Source organism: Lutra lutra, chromosome 16 (assembly GCF_902655055.1).
Source record: "Lutra lutra chromosome 16, mLutLut1.2, whole genome shotgun sequence".
Lineage (NCBI taxonomy): Eukaryota > Metazoa > Chordata > Mammalia > Carnivora > Mustelidae > Lutra > Lutra lutra.
The window spans coordinates 42,716,025-42,733,633 of NC_062293.1; the positions used below are offsets into that span (position 1 = coordinate 42,716,025).

Below are 17,609 nucleotides of genomic sequence, written 5' to 3' on the forward strand. Positions count from 1 at the left end.
TCTGCACCTGCGGCTCTATGTTTACTCATCTGTATATCGGCCTTCTAAGTATGATTTTGTTGCATGAAAGCTTTTGCTCTAAGAGAATACTGTGTTGCCTTAGCAGAAGATGGCTCTGCTGAGCAGAATATGGACCTGTGTTGTGTGCCCTGTTGCTCTTTGATCCCTGACATGGGCGCATTACCAGCCATGGGCTTTTTATCTTCCATATATAATAATTTTCCCAGAAATATCCCCCAACTAAGCCTTTATTCCACAGTAAATATGCTTTTTTAATTTACCTTTTTCTTAATCTTTGTTTCCTTTGGGGCAAGTAAAGGATCTATGCATGGGTTGCATCTCTCTCCTCTCACCAGAACCTGGCCCAACAGCCTCTTGCTGTCACCCACAGGGCCCTGCAGGAAGCCCAGGAGATTTTTGGTGTGGACTTTGACTATGATGAGTTTGAGAAATATAACGAGTACGATGAAGAACTCGAGGAAGAGTATGAGTACGAGGATGATGAGGCTGAGGGTGAGATCCGCGTGCGCCCCAAGAAGACCACCAAGAAACGTGTGAGCCGCAGGAGCATCTTCGAGATGTACGAGCCTAGCGAACTAGAAAGCAGCCACCTCACAGATCAGGACAATGAAATCCGGGCCACAGACCTGCCTGAGAGGTTCCAGGTAAGAAAGCACCAGCTTTGCACGCTTGCGTGGCTTAAGTTGTTTAGCCTCTGCCTTCAGCTCAGGTCATGATCCCAGAGTCTTGGGATCCTGTCCTGCCTCGGGCTCCCTGCTTGGTGGGAAGCCTACTTCTCCCTCTCCCACTCCCCCTGCTTGTGTTCCCTTGCTGTCTCTCTCCCTCTCTCTCTCTGTCAAATAAATAATAAAATCTTTAAAAAAAGAAAGCAAGTGAGCAAGCACCAGCTTCTGTCCTTCTGCCAGTCTGTCATCACCTGCCTTGTGCCTCCTTCCTCCAAAAGTTGTAGCAGAGGAACAGTCTAGCAACAATCTGATATTGGATGGTATGTTGGAAATTGAACCCCATCTGACCAGGGGGTGCAGGGAGTCCAGCTCTTAGAGAAGGCTCTTGTGCTTATGGTTCTTTTTTTTTTTTTTTTTTTTTTTTTTAAAGATTTTATTTATTTATTTGTCATAGAGAGAGAAGCGAGAGTGAGCACAGGCAGACAGAGTGGCAGGCAGAGGCAGAGGGAGAAGCAGGCTCGCTGCCAAGCAAGGAGCCCGATGTGGGACTCGATCCCAGGACGCTGGGATCATGACCTGAGCCGAAGGCAGCTGCTTAACCAACTGAGCCACCCAGGCGTCCCTGGTGCTTATGGTTCTTAAAATGGCACACTTCCTTTAGCAGATACATAAGGTGTTTACTTCGTGCCAGGACAACACTCTTCCAGGGTGCTGGAAATTGTGTCTGTGGAGCTAACGTTTCTGTCCTGAAGTGGTATGTGTGTTTCCCACAGGAATACAGGATAAAGTCGGCCTCACTGTTGTCTTCTCCCCCACAGCTCCGCTCCATCCCAGTTAAGGGGGCTGAAGATGATGAACTAGAAGAAGAAGCTGACTGGATATACAGGAATGCCTTTGCCACACCAACCATTTCTCTGCAGGTATCCAAAAAAAAAGATCCTTAGGTTTGACATGAACTGGAGGCCACTTTATCAAGGTGAAGATCTGCTCCTCCCATGCCCCAGACGTCTGTGTGCTTAGTACAGGATAGTATGAGTGTGTGTATGTGTATGAGAGATTTTTCTAGATTTCATCTGATAAGTTATCCTTTGACATGAAGCAGTTTCACACATGGTAAGACAAAACAAATAAAAGCATTGTTGCCGTTTCTGTTTTCTTCTGGCCCTAGGAAAGCTGTGATTACCTAGACCGAGGGCAGTCAACCAGCAGCTTCAGTCGAAAAGGACCCAGCACAATTCAGAAGATTAAAGAAGCCCTAGGCTTCATGCGAAATCAACACTTTGAGGTAGCGGCTCAAGCTCTCTAATGGCCCATTGGTTAGAAATTGAGCTGTGTGGGTGCCTGGGTGGCTCAGTTGAGTGTCCAGCTCTTGATTTTGGCTCAGGTCCTGATCTGAGAATTTTGGGATTGAGCTCCACATCAGGCTCTGTGCTGGGCATGGAACCTGCTTTAGATTGTCTCCATGACCCTCTGCCCACCCTGCACCCCACCCTACCCTGCTGTGCACATGCTTATGCACGCACTCTCAAAAAAAAAAAAAAAAAAAAAAAAAAAAGGACGGGGCACCTGGGTGGCTCAGTGGGTTAAACCCTCTGCCTTCGGCTCAGGTCATGATCCCAGGGTCCTGGGATGGAGCCCCCCATCGGGCTCTCTGCGAGGAGCCTGTTTCCCCCTCTCTGCCTACTTGTGATCTCTCTCTCTGTCAAATAAATAAATAAAATCTTTAAAAGGGGGGGGGCGCCTGGGTGGCTCAGTGGGTTAAGCCACTGCCTTCGGCTCGGGTCATGATCTCAGGGTCCTGGGATCAAGCCCCGCATCGGGCTCTCTGCTCAGCAGGAGGCCTACTTCCGTTCCTCTCTCTCTGCCTGCCTCTTTGCCTACTTGTGATCTCTCTCTGTCAAATAAATAAATAAAATCTTTAAAAAGGGCGGGGGGGCACCTGGGTGGCTCACTTGTTAAGATCTGCCTCGGCTCAGGTTGTGTGGGATGGAGCCCCGCATCAGACTCCCTGCTCAGCGGGGAGCTTGCGTCTCCCTCTCCCACTCCCCCTGCTTGTGTTCCCTCTCTTGCCGTGTCTCTCTGTCAAATAAATAAATAAAAATCTTTAAAAAAAGAAAGAAATTCACCTAGGGATTGAGGGAAAGGGGAGCTACCTGTCAGATGGGGAGCCCCCTTCTCCTGTCCTCAGATGTGGTACCTTGGCTCAAGAGTGTGAGAACCAAAGGAGACTCTGGTGATCAGGAAAATGATGCTACCTGTCTCCAACATCATTTTCCCCTGCTGGGGAGAGCATAGGCCCTTGATGAGCCTGTGAGGGAGGTCAAACTTCTGACTGGAATTTTCTAGCACTATTTATCCCTCTGTCAAAGGAGCTCCTTACAGATCTTTCCACTCTGGTTGACTGCAGTCTCCATACTACTCTAGGTGCCTTTTATTGCTTTCTACCGTAAAGAATATGTGGAGCCTGAGTTGCACATCAATGACCTATGGAGGGTGTGGCAGTGGGATGAAAAGGTAAGATGGATATATGGCCCCTAAGAGGCTGAGGTATGGATTGGGCACCACTACTGCCAGAACCCAAGCTGCCTATACATACCAGGTGGCAGCCCAAACCTCCCCAGTCTATCAAGCTCTCCCTCCAGGGGCTCTGGGTAAGAAACAGGCAGTCTCAGGTCTCTGAGGCCAAACACCAGCACTTACCCCTGCCCTCTCTCGTCCTAGTGGACCCAACTGAGGATCCGCAAAGAGAACCTAACACGGCTGTTTGAGAAGATGCAGGCTTACCAGTATGAGCAGATTTCCGCTGACCCTGACAAACCCCTTGCTGATGGCATCCGGGCTCTGGATACCACCGACATGGAGAGGTGATGTGTGCAGGGTTTATTCCATTCAGGGAGACCACAGGCAGCCCCCCAGAGAGCAGCGTAAGCTACTAAGTCCTCAGCTCAGGGTCCATCCTTTAAAAATCCGATTTGTCACCACATCAGAAGTGATTTTTCTGGCAGGCAGATTCATTTTAGTGATCTATATTGGTGTAAAAGGTTAAAAGGATAAGACCGTCGTGTTTGCTGATCTGAGAATTCCTTGCATGTAAAGTTATATGGGAAACCAAATTACAACCAGAAAGGAGTTTGAAGAGCTTGCAGTCAGTGTGGCGTGTGGGAGGGGAGCAGATGACTTTAGTGGCCAGTGTCTTGAAGCTGGAGGGTAGGGGGGCAGACTTCTCAAGGACTCTGAACTTTGCTAGAAACATGATACTTAACAGCTTCATCTCCGTTTGTAACAACTGCCAACCATCGCTTCTTGGTCTTTTGGCTAAGATCAAATGTTGTAACAACCACCAACCACCATTTGATGTATTGCCTCTCTAAGATATCTTGGTTGCAAGTAAGTCAGTCTGGTGGTGGTGTGTAGTTCTAATAATTGAAGAGTACAGGCTCCCATCCCAGTTGGGATCTTGCCTCCATGGGAACTGGATCTCTTGTAGCAGTACTGACTGGGTTTATACTTTTACTCAGTGACAATTAAGGTCTTGTGTCCCTTTCCTCCAGGCTTAAGGATGTGCAGTCAATGGATGAACTGAAAGATGTCTACAACCATTTCTTGCTTTATTATGGCCGTGATATCCCCAAGATGCAGAATGCCGCCAAGGCCAGCCGCAAGAAGCTGAAGCGTGTACGGGAAGAGGGAGATGAGGAAGGCGAGTGCTGGAAAAGAAAACCCAGGAGGCTTAATGGCCACACCGTCCCCTTGGACGGCCCGGACTGAGTGCCCTTTGGGGCTTCTCTCTACATGTGTCAGATCCTCGGGAGTGACTGGAAACTGGAACACTAACTCATGGTTTCTTCCCAGGTGAGGGTGAAGAGGCAGAAGATGAGGAGCAGAGGGGCCCAGAGCTCAAGCAGGCCTCCCGGCGAGACATGTACACCATCTGCCAGAGTGCTGGGCTAGGTAAAAGCTAGCTGCTTTGTGTCCTGGGTCTTGTAGCCATGAGCAAGGGAAGTTCCCTGGTAGTCACTGGTGGGCAGGAAGAGGACTTAACAGACATTTGAGCAAATCACCAGTCCAATTCTGACCACAGGCCCCCAGCACCCACATCCACTTTGCAGTAATGGTCCAGCCTTTCCCTAACTTCCTAAAAGAATGGGAAGTGCACACGATCAGAGGGGGGCAGGGTCCTTCCTATCTTTCAGATGTTCTTTTATTAAACTATAAATTCTACCTTAGTTCTGAGCGCAGGAGTCACAGAAAATTCCTGTTTCATAGCAGCCTGTCAGGTGTTTAAAGGCCGTTTTACTATTCCTTGTAAAATTCCTGGTCCTGCTTTTTTGTGACCCTCTTAAAGTCTAGTGCCCAGAGTTGCTACTCTGGACCCAGAGCAAAGAGATTTGTCAGCCTAGCTGTTGTTTTACCCTTCACCCTCCTGTATGCTTTAGATGGTCTGGCCAAAAAGTTCGGGCTTACTCCTGAGCAGTTCGGGGAAAACCTCCGGGACAGCTACCAGCGGCATGAGACAGAGCAGTTCCCTGCGGAGCCTTTGGAGCTGGCCAAGGATTACGTTTGCAGGTAGGCGTGCAACAAGTAGCTGGCAGGAGGAAGGGCCTGAGGGCCAGACACTGTCATCCTGCAGCTGCTCCTTTTCCCCACAGCCAGTTCCCTACGCCAGAAGCTGTGCTGGAAGGTGCCCGCTACATGGTAGCCCTGCAGATTGCCCGAGAGCCCCTCGTCCGACAGGTGCTGAGGCAGACCTTCCAGGAGAGAGCCAAACTCAATATAACCCCCACCAAGAAAGGTAGAAAGGTGAGCTGGGTGCAGGGTTTTGATCCGACACGCGGCCCAGCTCTGTGTTCGACTGAACTGAGTTTCTTGCTTTCGTGCGCAGCTGAGCCATCTGCTCAAGCCAGCCTGTCAGTAGGCTGATGATTCCTCTTGGTGTCTACAGGATGTGGATGAGGCCCACTACGCTTATTCCTTCAAATACTTAAAGAATAAGCCTGTAAAGGAACTGAGAGATGACCAGTTCCTCAAGATATGCTTGGCTGAAGACGAGGGGCTGCTCACCATTGACATCAGCATAGACATGAAGGGGGTAGAAGGGTAAGCAGAGCCCTGGGGTCGGGGCTCATTGGGGGAGGGCTTGATGAGGGAGGGGTTCCCTCAGGAATGTGAACTGCAGTTTCAGAGTTGAGCGAGCCGTTGTCCCTGGCTCACTCAACATTTGTGGACACTGGAGTATCCCCTTTCCTCCCTCCCCAACACTGCCGTGTTATCTCTCCTCAGCTACGGCAATGACCAGACATATTTCGAAGAGATCAAACAGTTTTACTACCGAGATGAGTTCAGCCACCAGGTGCAGGAGTGGAACCGGCAGCGCACCATGGCCATCGAAAGGGCTTTGCAGCAGTTCCTCTATGTACAGATGGCCAAAGAGCTCAAGAACAAGTTGCTGGCAGAAGCCAAAGAATATGTCATAAAGGTGAAGACAGAAACTCACGGTCCTTCGTCCTGTGATTTCTCCAAACTAGAGCTGAGAATTCAGGAACCCCTTAACAGTAGTCTTCTAGCTAATGGAGAAACACTGGGGGCAGGGGGAGGTAATCATGGGGAGCACATAGAAGGCCAGGGGTCACTCCAAGACCTCCCCATTTGAAGAACCTCTTGACTCGCCACCCCCAATCCAAACATTCTTTGTTTTTATTACTGTTCTCCGTATACTCCCCTGTTTCCAAAAGCAACGTAGGCCTTCGCACCATAAACCCGTGAAGGACTAGAAGCATGTGCGCATGTCAGTACAACCTTTGCACATGCGCACCCTCATCTGTTTCCTTCGCATACTCGGTGAGCCTCTCGGCCATAGTGTCTGGTGTGTCTCCTCAGGCCTGTAGTCGGAAACTCTACAACTGGTTGAGGGTCGCACCCTACCGGCCAGATCAGCAGGTAGAGGAAGATGATGACTTTATGGATGAGAACCAAGGGAAGGGGATCCGCGTTCTAGGCATCGCTTTCTCCTCTGCCAGGTGACTGCCCGTTTGTGCCTGCCCAGCCTCACCCCTTCCCTATCTTCCTAATCTCATTCTTCTCTAGCTGTATTATTTTATTTCTGACTGTTGCATTCTTTCCTGGTCTGGTTGGCAGAGATCACCCTGTGTTCTGCGCCTTGGTCAACGGCGAAGGAGAAGTGACAGACTTCCTTCGGCTGCCCCATTTTACCAAACGGCGAACTGCATGGAGAGAGGAAGAACGGGAAAAGAAGGCAAGTGGCTGGGATGGGGTAACCAAGTGTACATCTTAAGTGCATTTACAGTTCCATGGGGATGCGTGTTCATGGTCTATACAACGTCTGTGCAAGACCCTGGTTGTCTCTACCGGTTTGCTGAAGCCTGGAGTCCTGGGAGAAACCTCACTTTCATAAGCAGTAGATGGCACTCAAGTCCTGGTGCAGAATTTACTTCTGGCTGGAGGCCAAGTCCTCGGCCTTGTGTGCTTCTGGGAGCTGCCATTATGGCTTCTGTTCTTACCAGCATCTGGGTCATCCTGTTCCAGGAGCTAAAAGCCATTGAGGCATTAAGCCAACCTTTTCCCAGCTTTAGCCTTTCAGTGTCTTTTTTTCCAAGTAAAGGGGAATTCGAATTCATCTCACGTATATGTTTCTGATTTTTTTTTTTAACCTAACAGTATCTTTCCATTTTGCCGAGAAAGCTGCATTCTAAAATAATTTTTAACAACCTTTTTTTATTATTATTTATTTGAGAGAGCAAGAGAAAATAGAGCATGAGTATGGGGGAGAGGGAGGGAGAGCCTAGTTCTCGAGCAGGAGCCCAGCGTGGGGCTCAATCCCAGGATCCTGGGATCATGACCCGGGCATAAGGCAGACGCTTAACCGACTGACCCACCCAGGTGCCCCATTAACAACCTTTTTTTTTTTTTTAAGATTTTTTTTTTTTTTTTAATTTATTTATTTGACAGACAGAGATCACAAGTAGGCAGAGAGGCAGGCAGAGGAGAGGAGGAAGCAGGCACCCTGCTGAGCAGGGAGCCCGATTCGGGGCTCGATCCTAGGACCCTGGTATCATGACCTGAGCCGAAGGCAGGGGCTTTAACCCACTGAGCCACCCAGGCGCCCCTAACAACCATTTTTTTAAAAGAAAACAGTGAAATGAGTTTAGAATAGTCCTGCCAACCAAACAGTGGTTTATGTTAGCAAAAACCAAGTATGTTTGGATCAGTCAGGGGAGCATGGGACTCTTGCTCTCAGGGTTGTGAGTTCAAGCCCCATGTTGAGTGTAGAGGTTACTAAAAAGGAAGAAAAAGAAGACCCAAGTGTGTTTGATCACAACCAAGTATGAGCCAGAAATATAGTAACTTTAGGAAACGTTAATGCATATACGACATTGAAACCGGAGACCTTAGTCTCCTTGATTTGTGTTCCACTTAGACAGTCTAACTTGGAGCTTACTGTTCTTTGGTCTTACAAGGTCTTGCTGTTACTTAGGGAGAGAAAGCTGTTAAAAATCTCCCAATCTTCAGAGCCATTTAGTTCTAATTTTATTTCAATCCAGGCTCAAGATATTGAAACCCTAAAGAAATTTCTTCTGAACAAAAAGCCTCATGTGGTGACAGTCGCAGGAGAAAACAGGTAGGGGCACCAGGGGATCAGACTAGACCTGGCTTATATTCATTCGTCCCTTCTTATTGAATCTCGCATATGCCTCTGTAGACCATTGGTAAATTTCCCATCCCCAGGGAGTATCTCTTTGTCTTCAAAGGTCCTTTCCTCCCCCACCCTACCCCCATCCCAGCCCTGAGTCTGTCTGTCCTTGATAAACTATTCCGAAAGAGCCCTGACCCAACACCCCTCCTCCCTCCAGGGACGCCCAGATGTTGATTGAAGATGTGAAGCGCATTGTGCATGAACTGGACCAGGGCCAACAGCTGTCCTCTATTGGGGTGGAGCTGGTTGATAATGAGTTGGCCATTCTCTATATGAACAGCAAGAAATCAGAGGTAATGCTGGAGCCCCATTCTTGGGACCTGCACAAGTAAGAGCTGTGAATCCCAGGGAAATTTAATAGGGAAACGAAAGTGATCAAGGGCACAGGACTGCACTTACTCAATTACCCATGTGGGAGTGCTTCATTTCACCAGTCATGGCTCAGATAGGGAGCCCTGCAGATTAAATTGGCCCCTGAGGGGACAAGAAAGTGACTTGAGGCCAGAACACTTTGTATTTCCTTTTGTTGAGAGCTGAGAGAACTTAATGGTCCTGCTGGTCCTTATTTGACTCTAGGCAGAGTTCCGGGATTACCCTCCAGTGCTGAGACAGGCTGTCTCCCTGGCCCGGCGCATCCAGGACCCTCTGATTGAATTTGCCCAGGTGTGCAGCTCTGATGAAGACATCCTGTGTCTCAAGTTTCATCCCTTACAGGTGAGTAGGGTTTGACAGGCAAGCTTGAGCGGGCAGAATGGTACAAGAACCTTACCCCTGCCTGTTCTGTGTTTGCAGGAGCATGTGGTGAAAGAGGAGCTGCTCAACGCCTTGTACTGTGAATTTATCAACCGAGTCAATGAGGTTGGGGTCGATGTCAACCGTGCCATCGCCCACCCATACAGCCAGGCCTTAATCCAATATGTCTGTGGCCTGGGACCTCGAAAAGGGACACATCTCCTCAAGGTAGGATGGGGTTGAATCAGAAAATAAGAAAAGTTCCCATTTCGTTGAGCCTTTACACTCTGCCAGCATGATTTGACAAAAGACCAAAGTCAGAGGAGTCAAGGGACTTGTCCAGAGTTATCCAGCTAGTGAGAGTCCAAGTCAGACTTGAGACCACAGCTATGCTCTTCACTACTATACTGTGGGAAAGATAGCCATAAACCAAGATTTTAAACAGATGGAAGAAAGTGAGAAGAGTACCCTACACCAGCCTCTGGATAGTGGTTCATTCCAGTGGGGAAAAAAGGGATTTCATTCAGAGGCTAAAGGGGGTGGTATGCAGGGAGCTTTAGAAATTTTGGTAATTTTTTTTTTTTCTTAAGATGAGTGGTGGGCACTTGGATATATGTTTTATCATTAACTTTTTAAAATTATTACTAATTTTTATAAGTAATCTCTATGCCCAGTGTGGGACTCAAATTCACAACCTCAAGATCAGGAATTGCATGCTCTTCCAACTGAGCCAGCCAGGTGCCCCATTTTTATCATTAACTTTTAAGCCATATATTAGTTATGTATTATTTTTGGCAGGTGTGACATTGTTTACTAAAATAATTTCTTTTAATTTCTTTTAAATGGACAGTATGGCATAGTGCTCAGTTAGATACTGAGGCATGGGGATGGAGTTCCCATCACGGAGGGTTTCCCAGAAACCTGAAAGGAGGCGGGAGGGTGGGGCCTGCCTGCTGCTATGGCTCACTCCACACCTCTCCCCTAGATCCTGAAGCAAAACAACACCAGGCTTGAGAGCCGGACCCAGCTGGTCACCATGTGCCACATGGGTCCCAAAGTCTTCATGAATTGCGCTGGCTTCCTCAAGATCGACACGGCCTCCCTGGGGGACAGGTGATACCCTCTGCCTGGGTGGGCCAGGAGGAATTCCCTTGGGCTTTGCTTTGGGGATTCGGGGAATTAGGGCTATCAAAGGGCCCAAGGTATTTGAATTAAGAAATATTTTAAAGCAAAGGTGAGGAAGCTTTATTAAGTCAAGAGCCTCTGACCTATGGAAAAGATCGGTTCAATTATGTGAAGCTTTTTTTGTGTGAGAAAAACATAAAAAGAACCAACTTATTTTATAAATTAAGGACAGGAAACACAATACTTTGTTCAGTAAACACAAACATGTTCTGTTATGATCTGCCATGGCTAGATGAGGGCGGGAATAGCAGGGGCAATGGAAAAGGAGTGTGGGGGTATGACGAAATAAGGAAGGGGGAGAGAGATTCTGTATGTTTTGAGATGATGTTATTGAGAGAAAGTTCTATTCACTTGGACTTTGGACTTCACTATTGACCTCTTCCTCTCCAGAAGTTATCAACTCAGTCTTTGGAGGATCTTTTCCACGGGCACATAGCTCCTCATTCAGTAATGGAAATCAGTGGGGAAATAGGCTTCAAGTTCTAAAACTTCATTTTCCACCCAGCTTTGCTGTAACACTCCACGAATAACATAGGTCCATGTGAGTGCACGGGCAAGACCAGCCTGGGAAGGCTTTATGGGGGAAAATAGCTGCCAGCAAATTGTCAGAAGTCTTTTTCCCCCTTCTTGTTTTATCTTGTTATAATACTTATTTAAGTTCATGATATAAAATTCAATGTATAGCAGTATTATGCAGAAAGTGGAAGTCCCCCATAATTCCACCCCCCAGAGATAACTACCATAACAATTTGGTGTATACTACAACGTTCCTAAATTTTATTTTTGCTATGCATTTACTAACTACCCATTTACTACAAAAATGGGATCATATGGTTCATAGTGTTTTGCAGTGCATTTTTCACGTATCAGTATATCGTGGCCATCTTTCCATGTCAGCACACATAGATCTACCTCATTATTTTTAATGGCTGTATAGTATTCCATTGTATGGAGGTACCCTAATTTATTTAACCAGTTCCCCATTGGTGGACATTTGGGTTGTTACTAGAAGCTTCTCGTTCTATATCCTGGCTCCTTTTCTGCCTTTCCTTCAGCACTGACTCATACATTGAAGTTCTTGATGGTTCCCGAGTCCACCCTGAGACATATGAGTGGGCCAGGAAGATGGCAGTGGACGCTCTGGAATATGATGAATCAGCTGAGGACGCCAACCCTGCAGGAGCCCTCGAAGAGATCTTGGAAAACCCAGAGCGACTCAAGGACCTGGACCTTGATGCCTTTGCAGAAGAACTGGAGAGACAGGTGGGTGACAGCATAGAGGCCCAGCACAGAAATCATCCCAAGTCCCCTGGTTGGGAGGAGACTCGGGCAGCAAGTCCCCAGAAAACCTCTGATACTATGGACATGGGAGACTCGATCCTCTCTTCACCCTACCCAAGCAGGCTCTACCGGGATTTTCAAGGAAGTGTTCAGTCTGCTTATTAAGGAGCCAAGGAAGTCTCAGACTCCTACAGCCATTACCAGTGGTTCGGGGCAGTTGTCAAGTTTCCTTCTAGGCCTTCTCGCCTCCTCTCCAATAGCACAGCTTTGTATGTGTCAGTTTCACACATTGGGGTTCTCTGAAGCGTTTTAGAGAAAACTTGAAAACTTCTTGTCGTAAGTGTTAAAGGAGAAGAAGTGAAGAGAAGCCCTGACAGGGGCCAGCTGGCCTATTTCTTTCCTTGAAAGCCCCTGTGGCTCCAGTTAGGGAATGGTTGCAAAGTTCTTCCTGATGGGCTTCTTCCGCAGGGCTATGGTGACAAACACATCACCTTGTATGACATCCGGGCGGAGCTGAGCTGCCGGTATAAGGACCTCCGGACAGCCTACCGCTCTCCCAACACAGAGGAAATCTTCAATATGTTAACCAAAGAAACACCAGAGACCTTCTACATTGGTAAATTCTGGGCCTGGTTTTCAGTTGGAGGAGGATGTATAAGGGTGGGGGATGTGTTCACTGTGTATGTTCAAACCAAGCCATGATTCCCACAGAATGAGGCAGGTATGCAGGGAGAAAAGACCAGGGGGGCCTGTAAGAAGATTATAACTAGGGGCACCTAGGTGGCTCAGTGGGTTAAAGCTTCTGCCTTCGGTTCAGGTCATGATCCTAGGGTCCTGGGATCGAGCCCCACATTGGGCTCTCTGCTCAGCGGAGAGCCTGCTTCCCCCTCTCTCTCTGCCTGCCTCTCTGCCTACTTGTGATCTCTGTCAAATAATTATAAATAAAATATTAAAAAATAATAATAATAAGATTATAAAGCCCTGGGCTAGAAGTCAAAACTGAGTCCAGGGTCAAACTGTGCCTTTAACCTGCTACTGCAGGATCTTGAGGGAGTCACTCGTTGGGGCTTCATGTTCCCCCATCACCAAATCAGGGGAGGATTTCCCTTCTCAAGGATGTGAGGGAAATCTGTGGAGATGCTATAAGACCGACATTCTGTCACTACATGTCAGTGGGAAGGAGTCACCCCTCCAGTTCTCTTAGCCTATTCCCCATTCTCTTCTTCCCTTCCCTGTCCACCTTGCTCTTTCTGCAGGAAAACTCATCATCTGCAATGTCACCGGCATTGCCCACAGGCGTCCCCAGGGTGAGAGCTATGACCAGGCAATCCGCAACGATGAGACAGGGCTCTGGCAGTGTCCCTTCTGTCAGCAAGACAATTTCCCTGAACTCAGTGAGGTACGTGCTGCCATGCTAGCGTGGTCACTGGAGGTCTTGATTGAATGTTCTCTGTGCCCTAGAAAGGAGTCGAGAATTGGGCTGTTTTAGGTGGTGCTTTTACCAAATACACAAGAGGGGGAAGAGGGCTAGAACACATACAGGTCTAACGTGAAGTTCCTAGGTATGCAGGTCAGAAATCTGTATGCTTCCTTCTATTCTGGCTTAGCCTTTAACCCGAGTTTTCTATTCTCTGGAGATCTAACTCAACCAGATTGACGCTACGAAGATGTGCATTTCTTACTTACAGGGGAGGCACAGTGTCCCCATACATGCTAATTAGAAGGTATCTCTAGGCTCTTTTGAATTTTCCCGTTTTCCACACACATTTTAATTTGTCGTACTTTCTTCTAAACATTATCTCCCTTTCTGATGGTCAGAAGTTAACTAACACCATCCTGAACACTTTTTCTGAGTCTTCAGATGTTATCAGGCAGTCTATGAAAGAGATGACTTCTGAACTTGACCTAATAAAAGAAGCTGTGGGATTTGCCTGGGTCTTAAGAAAGCCAGGGGGCACCTGGGTCACTGAAATGGGTTGTTCTGTGGAGACTGGCATGTTTATTTCTTGTGTCGGAACAAGGTGGGAGAAGGGACCTCAGTTGTAGCTAGAGGGACGTACACATTTCAATTAACATGAAGGATTGCTCTGATGGCTGGTGGTGCCAGCCACTGACATCACTTATGAGTCAAGGAACATTAGGGATGTTCAGAATCTGTGTTGGTGTGTGGCTGAGTCATTGTGTTTTCAGACCACAGTGCCAGGTGTTACGGCAGAGAAATTGCAGTGCCTGGCAGCTCTTTTTTGAACGCGTGATCTCCAGAATCTTAATGACCAAGCTCCTCTCCGGATGTACTTTTCAGGTCTGGAACCACTTTGACAGCGGTTCGTGCCCCGGCCAGGCCATTGGTGTCAAAACACGGCTAGACAATGGTGTCACCGGCTTCATCCCCACCAAATTCCTCAGTGACAAAGTGGTAAAGCGGCCAGAGGAGCGAGTGAAGGTAGATGAACGACCAGGCTAAGGCATCTAGTAGGGCTTTCAGCCACCCAAACTGGGTGATCCGGAACTTTGGGCTGTGCCCCCCAGAAGTGAGGCTCTGTTCCCACTGGCTGCCGGTAGAGAGAGGCCGTCAGAAGGATTTATAACTAGTTGAAAGAAGCCAGGGTGAGAAGCATGTGAATGAGAAGCAGCTTTTGTTCACTGTCTTTGTGAGATCTCACTGGCTTGCCAGCCCTTCAGAGAGGGCTCGCTCTTCCTGTGTGGGAAGCTGTGCTTGAGTCTGCAGGCAGGAAGCAGGGCCCAGCGTTCCATGCTGTGAAACAGAAAGGCTATGCTCTCTTTCTGTTCTAGTATTCTCTTGCCAGCTGCCATTTATTATGCACCCACTAGATACCAGCACTTGACATTTACATACATTGTCTTTAATCTCATGTGATGGGGAAGGAAAATAGGACCTTTTTTGGGGGAGAAATTGGGAGTGTCTTTTCCAGGATCACCCAGTTAGTTGGTGACACGGCTGGTATCAGGTCTGCCAAATTCTCTGGTTCTGAGTGTCATGAATGCCCAAGAAGTGTGGAGATAGGGAGGCTGGGGAAAGATCTTCCTGAAAAATGGAAGCTCAGGAGATTTTCAAAAGGAGAGCCATGCCGTGTGATTGGCTTGTGCTGCTGTTTAGACAGAAAGACACAAGTCAGGGAAAGAACAGAAAGCTCTTACTTTGCTTCCCCTCCAGAAAGGGCAGCCAGGCTTTGATGGCACCCTGGGAGCAATAATTAAGTAACTTTATGGGAGAAGGGACTAGCCAGGGACAGGGTAGACACAGTAAGCCCTAGTTGTTTTTCCTGCCTAGAGCGATAGGCATCTGTGCAGGGCATGGCCTGTAGTGTGTAGACCAGACTTAGCACTGAACTCCTGATCGGTTGTTTGCTAGCTGGCTCGCTTTGGGCAAGTCACTCTCCCATCTTTCTGCCTGGACTTTGGTTTTCTCACATGTAAAATGGGGCATCGGGCTAGATCGTCTTTGTCCCTTCCAGCTCAAATGTTCTGTGGATCTAGGTGGGAATGACTGTTCACTGCCGCATTATGAAGATTGACATTGAGAAGTTCAGCGCCGACCTTACCTGCCGAACCTCAGACCTCATGGACAGGAACAATGAGTGGAAACTGCCCAAAGACACCTACTATGACTTTGACGCGGAAGCAGCAGACCACAAACAGGAGGAGGACATGAAACGGAAGCAGCAGCGGACCAGTGAGTGTGGCCACCACCACACCTGTACAGCCCAAGTCTCGGCAGCCCTCCCTCCACAGGATGCACTTGCTGATGGCTGTGCCCTGGTGGGACTGAGTGCTCAGCTCTGAGGTCTGAGGCCCATAGACCTCACGGATGGAGTCAGTGGCAGGGCTGGAAACCAGGGTCTTCTGGGGTCACACGTTCTTTGCTAATGCACTGTGACATTTAAAGGCTCGTTCTCTGAGCGCCTCAGGAACCCAGGTGCACACATCCTTCACATCAGAGAATTCAGGTCCGGAGAGGGTGAAAGAGTCTCAGAATTTGACAGCGGGTCAGAAATGATGCCACGATTTGTCCCATTGTTGTGGGCTCCCAGTCCCCTTCGCCTGATCTGTACTTCTTTCCTATCCTCCTCAGCATACATCAAGCGAGTGATCGCACACCCATCTTTCCATAATATAAACTTCAAGCAAGCAGAAAAGATGATGGAGACCATGGACCAGGGTGATGTGATCATCCGCCCGAGTAGCAAGGGTGAAAATCACCTGACTGTGACCTGGAAGGTCAGTGACGGCATCTACCAACACGTGGACGTCCGGGAAGAAGGCAAGGAAAATGCCTTCAGCCTGGGAGCCACCCTGTGGATCAATAGTGAGGTGAGAGCCGGCTCCCGCCCACTTCCCATCCCCTCTCCTGCTTCCAGAAACAAGGCATTTCTGGCTACTTTGAGCTGATGTTAGTGACTTATATGCGTTACATGTATTTTAGCTACACGGAGTGACAGAACAGGAGGTTGATTGTAAGATGAGTCATTTGATAACAATTTTTGTGTATTTCGTTCCCTTTTCTGTGTCCTCTAAATTTTAAAATAGACTACCCGGAGAGCGCCAGCAGAGGACGAGGAGAAAATACACACACAGAAGCATATGATTGTGTACACACCCGCACACACACGCACACATGTGTTTCTCTTTTTTGGTTTCAGTAGAGAAAAATTATATGAAGCTCCCTGTTGTTCCCAAGCAGCAGGGGAGAATCAGGGTTATGGTTTAAAAAATTTTGTGCCTATAAGCTGATCAATCTGGGCACAACTCAAACAGCTGGGTAAAAGGAGGGGACTTCCCAGCGTAGTGAGGCCACAGCAGGGCTGGGAAGGCCACGTCCTCCCTTGGGTTCTCTTCAGAGTGCATCAGTTGAAGGGCCAGGAGTCCCAGCTCACTGTGACATGTGGGGCCTTTACCGTTTCCCCACAGGAATTTGAAGACTTGGATGAGATTGTTGCTCGCTATGTCCAGCCCATGGCATCCTTTGCCCGCGACCTCCTGAACCACAAGTATTATCAGGACTGCAGTGGTGGTGACCGTAAGGTGAGCCCAGGGCTCTTCAAGGCATGACCTCTCCCAGTCACTTCAGGATGTCTGGTTTCCTTTCAGTGCAGGGGCCGTGTGCCAAGCGTGCTGCTATCCCAACCTCTCCCCCTCGTTCTACCCCCAGAAATTAGAGGAGCTGCTCATCAAAACTAAGAAGGAGAAGCCCACCTTCATCCCTTATTTCATCTGTGCCTGCAAGGAACTGCCCGGCAAGTTCCTCCTGGGATACCAGCCCCGGGGTAAACCCAGGTGAGCACTGGTGCCAAGAAGGTGCTGCCACCAGGGTCCGCAGAAAGGCCAGAAGGGGAGTTAGAGACCCCTAGATTGGTCCTCTCTCTGGTTCTACTTGACTGTCTTTTCCCTCTTACCTGTTTAGACCAGCAGTGGAGGTTGGAGTTGGGTAAAGAGGGTGATGATTTAGAGGCAAAAGGGCAAAGATTTGGTACGAAAGATACCTTCCTCAACTCTGTAAGAGAAAGTTTCCTTCACCTGTTCTCTTTGCCACGGAGTGATGGAAATTACCAGCCTCTCTCCACCTGACTGGCAAAGATGGGGGCCAGGACATGGGTCTCTCCTTTTTCTTTCCTGCTTTGCCCTGGCCAGGGCGCTCATCTTATGTTGGCTCACGGTCGCTGTAGTGTGCTAGATGACTTCTGCCTGCATTGCAGGGGTGGGTCAGAAGAGCTTCTCTTTCTCCCACTGACCCCCCCTCTGCTCCCTTCCGTGTGTGACTAAGCTGACCTTCCTACGTATTCCTTTGGGTCCCTCTAGAGCTCACGCTGAGTCAGAGTCCCTTTTGGGGGAGCGGGCTCTGCTTTCTTTTTGTCCGGACTCCAGACCCTACACCGTCTTGGGCACATATGGAATACTGCTGTCGTTTCTGGGAAGCCATTTCTGATTCACCATCACACTTCCAGAGGATGGCAGCCAGAGCTCTTGGCTGGACACTATCCTGTGAGGAACAGTTG

At 48.5% G+C, this 17,609-nt stretch overlaps 1 protein-coding gene across 5 annotated transcripts in view; it reads left to right on the top strand.

Annotated features, from left to right (window-relative positions):
* Nucleotides 1-17,609, top strand: part of SUPT6H (SPT6 homolog, histone chaperone and transcription elongation factor) — a 33,324-nt gene that overhangs the window by 12,428 nt on the left and 3,287 nt on the right. For all 5 annotated transcript variants that reach the window (XM_047706785.1, XM_047706788.1, XM_047706787.1 and 2 more), the window contains 26 exons: nt 392-665; nt 1,505-1,606; nt 1,855-1,971; nt 3,111-3,200; nt 3,408-3,550; nt 4,238-4,386; nt 4,539-4,637; nt 5,123-5,252; nt 5,336-5,486; nt 5,629-5,783; nt 5,967-6,162; nt 6,564-6,703; nt 6,822-6,939; nt 8,246-8,322; nt 8,555-8,690; nt 8,974-9,111; nt 9,190-9,357; nt 10,115-10,242; nt 11,370-11,577; nt 12,064-12,211; nt 12,852-12,994; nt 13,898-14,038; nt 15,094-15,289; nt 15,689-15,927; nt 16,525-16,638; nt 16,766-16,890. In XM_047706785.1, the coding sequence (XP_047562741.1) occupies nt 392-665; nt 1,505-1,606; nt 1,855-1,971; nt 3,111-3,200; nt 3,408-3,550; nt 4,238-4,386; nt 4,539-4,637; nt 5,123-5,252; nt 5,336-5,486; nt 5,629-5,783; nt 5,967-6,162; nt 6,564-6,703; nt 6,822-6,939; nt 8,246-8,322; nt 8,555-8,690; nt 8,974-9,111; nt 9,190-9,357; nt 10,115-10,242; nt 11,370-11,577; nt 12,064-12,211; nt 12,852-12,994; nt 13,898-14,038; nt 15,094-15,289; nt 15,689-15,927; nt 16,525-16,638; nt 16,766-16,890 (3,825 nt within the window). The remainder of the gene's footprint in view (nt 1-391; nt 666-1,504; nt 1,607-1,854; nt 1,972-3,110; nt 3,201-3,407; nt 3,551-4,237; nt 4,387-4,538; nt 4,638-5,122; nt 5,253-5,335; nt 5,487-5,628; nt 5,784-5,966; nt 6,163-6,563; nt 6,704-6,821; nt 6,940-8,245; nt 8,323-8,554; nt 8,691-8,973; nt 9,112-9,189; nt 9,358-10,114; nt 10,243-11,369; nt 11,578-12,063; nt 12,212-12,851; nt 12,995-13,897; nt 14,039-15,093; nt 15,290-15,688; nt 15,928-16,524; nt 16,639-16,765; nt 16,891-17,609) is intronic.